At 38.1% G+C, this 7046-nt stretch overlaps 1 protein-coding gene across 3 annotated transcripts in view; it reads right to left on the bottom strand.

The window, feature by feature from the left end:
* Positions 1-5163: 5163 nt before the first annotated feature.
* Positions 5164-7046, bottom strand: part of ZCWPW2 (zinc finger CW-type and PWWP domain containing 2) — a 108893-nt gene continuing 107010 nt past the window's right edge. For all 3 annotated transcript variants that reach the window (XM_006905713.3, XM_025039106.1, XM_025039105.1), the window contains exon 9: positions 5164-5736. In XM_006905713.3, coding sequence (XP_006905775.1) covers positions 5575-5736 — 162 coding nt within the window. In that variant the 3' untranslated portion in view covers positions 5164-5574. The remainder of the gene's footprint in view (positions 5737-7046) is intronic.

The raw sequence follows: 7046 nt of genomic DNA, 5'->3' as shown, positions 1-7046 counted from the left end.
TATGGGCAAGATCCAGACAAAGCTGAGAGGGTCATTCGGCAGAGGCCTGAGCTAGCACTCTGTGTCCAATTCAGAGTGCAGGACTGTTTTGATAGTAGTTCTGCCCTAAGGAGAAAACATCCTATGGGCCAAGTACAGCTGGAAAGCTGCCACCATAACTGGTCTGTGAACTTGTTGCTGGAACTCAGAAGCCAAGTACATCATTTAACTTTTGGCACAATCATGTTGTGTAATAAACCACCTCAAAACTCACTGGCTAAATACAACAACCTTTATTCTATGGATCTATAGATAACCTGGGGCAGCTCTCCCTCATTCTGAGGGTCTGTGGGTTTGAGCTTTCTCCATGGCCTTTCATCCTCCCTGAACCAGAGGGCTCGCTGGGGCATGTTCTTTTTAAGGCAATGGCAGAAGTACAAGAAGAAAAGAAGAAACACACAAAGTCTCTTAAGGCCTTGATGAAAAATTGGCACCATCAATTAATTCAGCCCTGTTTCACTGATAAAAGCAAGGGGCCTGGGCCGAAGTCACAAGGCAGGGAAGTATGTTATGCCCATGCCAAGGCCATGATAATGATACACTTCCGGAAGACACAAAGAACTTCAGTCAATCAATCAATCAACTACTATCTACCTCCTTGGCCACATTTCACATCCCTCCAATCTGAAAACATTCCCATTCCCAACAGAAGACACTCAGAAGTCTCACCCAATCATGGTATCAGGCTGAACATTTAGGACTTCATGATCTACATCTGGTCCAGATGTGAATTGGACCTATGAACTAAAAAGACAAATTATTGGCCCATCCCTTCCCCCACATCCATACAATATTCAGTGGCATAACAGGGATGGAATAATCACAATAAACACTCCCATTTAAAAGAGGAAACCTGGTCCTTGGCAATTCTGAAATCCTTTTAGGAAAATGAGCCAAGTTCCCTTGCCATGGGAGTAAGACATGTTTCTTGATAAACCTTGGAAAAGGAGGCCAGCTAAGAGCTGTGGGATGAGGAGGATCCCTAGTTCCTTGTCCTGTACTGGTTCTGGCTCTATATTCTGAGACATTCTTTTCTATTACCTTCCTTATTTGCTTCTGAAGAGGATGTTCGAACTTACACCTTTTTTCCCTGATGGCTAAGTTTTCCCAGCCTGTTTCCTATCTCTAGAAAATTGGGGGCTCAGAGACCATTTTTCACTCCCAAACAGCTTCAGTCTCTTTTAGTTCAAGCTGGTAGTGCTTTGTCAATATCGCTTTCTCTACAACTGAGTGGATTTTCTATGTACTTGATTATAGTTCATTCCACGTGTCAAAATCACATTTTTTTTTTTCTTCAAGACCTGCTTCCCTCTCCACATTTAATTACTAGCTCTTTGGGCACATCAGATGGCTGGCTGTACTACCATGCCTTTAAGCTTTATAGGAGGTTTTGTTCAGCTGAAAGATCTACTAAAAGACACTGTGTAATATTTTTCAGTGTTGTAGCCACACTTCTGATCGGATCTTTACCGTAAGACCATGATTTCCTGTAAAACATCTGGTCTTTGTCTCTCCTGCTATGATTCAACAACCATGCCTTGGACTTGATCTTTGTCCACAGGCTATATCTTAACTTGAGAATATTTTTCTGGCTGGAGAGCATAAAGATAAGTTTTATTTTATAATCTGGTAACTTACGGGCTGCTTGCGAACTGTATTTTGAGGGAGGTTCTTGTTTTTCTTTTTGGCGGTTTGTTTTTGAGCATATCTCTTGCAGTACCTTTCTATATGTATTTAGAAGCAAACTACACATCTCTCAACATTTTTCTTGGAAACCATTTTCTCTTCTCTCATTTGCCCTTTTATTTGATTATGTTGCTCACTCCTTTGAGTGTTTATACCACATAACAAATCAGTGAGTGTAAAAGTCCTAAAATTTAGATACGTGGACATAGAACGTCCCACTTGTACCTTAAGACCAAATTTATCTGTACTAACCAATTCTTCTAGAACTCTATTGAGAGTCATCAAGAGTTGGCTCAGCCCTAAAGAAGTGATAGAGCAGGATTTGGATACTTCTAGGATTTTCAAAATCTTACTTCGTCACTTGGAAGGGCCACAGGTATAAATTCTACTGGTCTAGAAGTATCTGGAATAAAACTCTACCATTTATCAGCCCCAGTAAATGGTGGAATCATGGATTATCAGCTACTTAGTAGCAATATTAGATAGCAGAATGGTTTGGTTCTATCAAAAGCATGACACAAGTCACCTCAGGTTCATGAATGAAAGGTTCCTCCAAAAAGAGCTGACTACCAATTTTTTCCACAAAGGTTCTAGACCAATTTACAAAGTTTCTGATAGTTCCTAGGTCTATTAGTGGATGGATTAAAAATATCTGCAGCCCATTGCCCTCTACTGGGAACCAGTAAGTTCAAGGCTGTACACACTATAGGCTTTTGCAAGTACACATGAGTACTTCTCTATATATCCCACTGGTAGCAACAAGAGACTAACCTACCAAAGTACACAGCCTGTCTCCAATAAAGATAGAACTAAGCTTCTTACCACTGAAAATCTCTACATTAATTCAACTTCTAGGATGAGGCATATGGACCAAGACTATCTGGAATACAGAGTAATAGAGCTGGCTTTGGTGCTCAACTCTCCAGGGTCTGGAGATCTAACTGGAGACTCAGCTCCCAGTGCACCCAGACCTTCCATAAGTTCATGGAGACTGCAAACAGGAAGGCCTGACCCAATTCATTCCAAGGAAGGATCTGCAAGCCACTCAAAATTGACAAAGCAGAGCTCTTATTCCAACCCGATGGTCGGGCAGAAGGCCCTGACATATTGCCTTACACCTCACATATCAAACTTGGTACAGCTGGTGTATTTAGAATTTAACCTCCCTTGATGGGCAGACACAATTTCCTTCTGATGTTCTCCTTTGGGCCTAGCAAGAGGTTCTAGCTATAAATGTATGGTACTGCCCATGTCTAGGCCTGACCTAGGAGTCAGCTAACCACACACAGTTCTTGGCCCCAGTCCCCCAGAAGCAGGTGTGTCACTTCAGGTCCATTGATAGGAGCATTTTAGTTCAATAGGCATAGAAGAGGTATGGCAGAGGCAGTCAGAAGAGAAATGCTCTGAGCCCACAATAATCAGTCATAACTTGCATAGTTTTCCATATGTTAGAATTGTCATATGCACGTTATGTATATTGTTTCCTTTCACAGCAACCTCCACTTTCCAGAAAAAAATAAAATAAAAAAGGCCTTAGCTCAGAGAAGTTAAATAACTTGCCTCAGGTCTTCTAGCTGGGAGATGGTAGCACCAGGATCTGAGAGTAGGCATTCTGTTTCCACAGTCCCACTGCTATGCCCTGGTCTCTGTTATGCAGCTTGCCTCTGAACATGGGATTCCCAGGCATGATTCTTAGCCCTGAGGACAGAGATGTTAGCAGGCTGTTCCTTCATCCCTTTTTGTGGGCGCAGTCTATCTGGAAATTTGAAAGCCTATATTCTCACATGGATAGAGGTTTCCGCAGCCTTTCCTTGGAAGGAGACTATAGTTCTCAACCCACATATTTATTCTCAGAACCATTCTGAGCTGCTCATGGACACAAAGTCTATGGTGAAAATTCCAGATTTCTACAACTCAAAACAAGGCAAAGATGAATTCAATCTGGAAATTCCAATACCTGATCTGTGAAATCTGACTTGTGAGCATAGGCTGTGTACTAAAAGGAATTACTTGCAAGAGGTCTAACTGATATACTTAGATGGGAGTTTATGTCAAATACTTGAATTGTGGTTAAAGTCTTTCAAATACAATTGTAGTCATTTTTTTATAGTTGATTCTAAGCAGTAACAAAAAAAATGAGATTAATTGCTTCTCAAGACATCTTGTAGGCTGTGAATATAAAAATCTTATTGCCAAAAAAAAAGAGGAAAACTTTTTCTGAAATGCTGTGGAGTCAATTCAGCTGGAAGGAAAAACAGGAAGCCTTAATCTTCACTGTTTTACATCACTTAGAATTTAAATATTGATATGTTGAGAGATTACTCTAGTCACTCTTGGTTCTTAGAGTGGCACTGAAATGCAGGCTTTGTCAAAGCATGAATAGTTTAGAATCTCTGTTGAACTCACATGGTTTGGTCCAAACTTGATATTTGTCCCACATTTCTAATCTGCATGTATTCCTGTCTCAGTGGACAGCACTGTGAATACTAGAGACCTGGAATCAGCCGTGACTCCCATCACTGTCTCGTCCCTATATCCAATCTCTAAATCCTAATAATCCACTGATGTTAATAGCTTGAATCTATCCAATTCTCTCCATTGCAGCACCACCATAATTTGGGCCCTCAAAATCTCACATCTGAATTCCCAAAGTAATCTCCCAACTGGTTCCCTGACTCCCTCTCACTCCATTCTCCGCACTGTTGTTCATGTGATCTTTCTGAACTGTAAAAGGAATTCCACTCTTCGCTTGGTTCCTAGAGCTAAAAGCTCCTAGCCTGTGTACACAGTCCTCCCAATCTACTGCAGGCGACCTTCCTGCCACCATACATCACTCCAGCTACTTCAACTAACAGTAGGTCCCAGATGTCTCTTGCTTTTTCTTCTCCCCTCAAGCTTTTTGTTTTATTTTGTTGTTATGTGCTTAGAATGTCCTCTTCCCTCACCTCCTGTCCGCAGGGTGAGAGACAGACATGGAGAAGGGGAGCCAGAGCTGGAACTAGAGATGGATGTACATACACACACATTTTGATGTGTACAGAGCATGATCTAGAAGGACACCACTAAAACCGTTCAGGGCAATCCCTAAGGAATGGGGTTTCAGGAGAGATGTTAAGAGAGTAGTATTGCATGATGTACTTTTTACTTTTCTATGTTGTTTAGATTTGTTTTGTACTGAATATGTTTAAATTATCTCTCTATATTTTTAATTACATCAGCCCATCCTCCCCTCCAGAGATAATGATTCAATGGAAAAGGGTCCAGGATTCTGATCTTCTAAAGACTCCCACAGACTCTGTTGATCAGTTAGTTTGGGGAACTATGGTTAAAATGATTGTTTCCAATATAATAAAGCCATTGACTTTTTTTTTCTTCCTAAGGAAAGCTACAACTCTATTATACAACCATTTTTTTCATATTTCTTTTTATTTTGTACTACCTTAATTCCACTACAAATACACATTTTCTAAGTATATTTAAATTATAAGAATTATAATAGCCTTGGCAACCATTTTAACAGCCACACTTGAGTACAGGGCTTAAATAATTATTGTAAAGCATGTGTTTGTATAGCAAGTTTCATAAACCATTTGAAAATTAGGGCGAACAAGAAAAAATCTACAATCAGGATTTCTTAAGTTCTAAATTTTAACACTAACTTAGATATCATTTGGTTGACTCTCAAAACACTAGATAGTCTCAAAATATGAAGTAGAATGTTATTACAAATATCAACTTTGGTATGATACATACCTATTTCACTAAACATTTTTTTTAAGTTTTTGATTTTGGAAAAATATGAAGACGTAAATGTTTTTATAATTAACATCTGAAAACATCTATAATGCCCTAAAATTCAGACATCAAAGCATCTATTTCTTTAAACTTGTTAGTTATACTCTCAATACATTCCCCAGCTTTTAATTTTATCCCATCAATTACAAGATAGTCTTCTTCACAGTGGTTTTCGAACGGACTGCATGCAGAAGCTTCAGGGCTGCATTTAGATAACTGTAAAAATAACCATACAATTCATCAGAACTACATATAATTTACTTCAAGACGAGGCTAAATTATTTGAACAAAACAAAGTAGTCAGTAACTCCTCGAGCCACAGCCGTTACACAAAGTTTTCTGTTAGGCCCGTGGTCAAAGAATGATACCCATATATAGTATAATGTATAGTTAATGTGTCAGCATAATAACTTTTATTTAGGTCTTATCTCTAGTTCCCAACATTAGACATTTTCAGTTTTAATTTTATGCTTTGAAAAAAATGTGATCATTTTAATGCTGTGAGTTTTCCATATTTATTTTTTAAATTATTGTTATAGAGAATACAACTTAAAACTGCTTTAGTCACATCTTCTGTGGTCATCTTCTCATAAGCATCTTACAAATAGTGATGGTTTTCTCTACCTTAGTGGGACAGGACACTGGTAAAAACAATGCAACCATACATATACATGTAGGAGATTTATAACTCTGAGGTTCATTAGAGGTAGAGTTAACTTCCCATGAAAAAAAAACATACATGTAGTTTATACAAGTATTTTCACATATCAAAAATGTACTTTTAAATACAAATAATTATTCAGTAAACTCTGTCTTATTTATATATGTATATCTAATTTTTGAGTTATTCAGATCAATTTTATTAAAATCTGAAATTAATTTCCTCCCATTGCTTGCCAAGTTAGGGCGTGCCAATCAGTGTTAATATTAGCTAAAGAAGAACGTAATTAGGAAATTGACTCTAGTGAGCAAAATAATCTCATAAAGTATTTCAATGACAAATAGAAATAAATTTTGATTATCCATGTGTGTACGCTTTTTTTTTCATGTTGCTACTCTCATCCCTTGGTATAAATTCTTGAGAGAAATCAACTTGAAAACTGCTATGTGAAGTGAATAATGAAAACATTATCAAATTTACAACTTTGAAAATAGCTCAACACAATATCTGCTTCGAGAATAAACACACTCAGAATTTAAAATGATCAGGAGGCTCTTTAGTGTGTTACCTTATAAGAGGCAACTTTCTCCTAAAAACAAAATGCATCTCCTGTTTTAAGTGGAGTAACCTTTGGAAGCCATATTAATTTTTTCTACTAACTAAAAAAAAAAGAGAGAGAGAGAGGAAAGATATCCATGAGGTGATCATTTCTTTACTTTTAAACTGGAAATTGCTCCAGCTTTGAAAGTTGGCTTCATTGCTATTCTTTTCATTTAAAAGAGAACAAGGCCCTAAACATCGTGAACCTGGTGTGAATGCCAGACTTACAAAGCTGAGTATAGAGAGTGGCTTATAGTCAGCAGGA

This window comes from Pteropus alecto, unplaced genomic scaffold (genome assembly GCF_000325575.1).
Source record: "Pteropus alecto unplaced genomic scaffold, ASM32557v1 scaffold10, whole genome shotgun sequence".
Lineage (NCBI taxonomy): Eukaryota > Metazoa > Chordata > Mammalia > Chiroptera > Pteropodidae > Pteropus > Pteropus alecto.
Note: the sequence above shows the minus strand (reverse complement) of the source record. Positions and strands in the feature narration are given on the sequence as shown.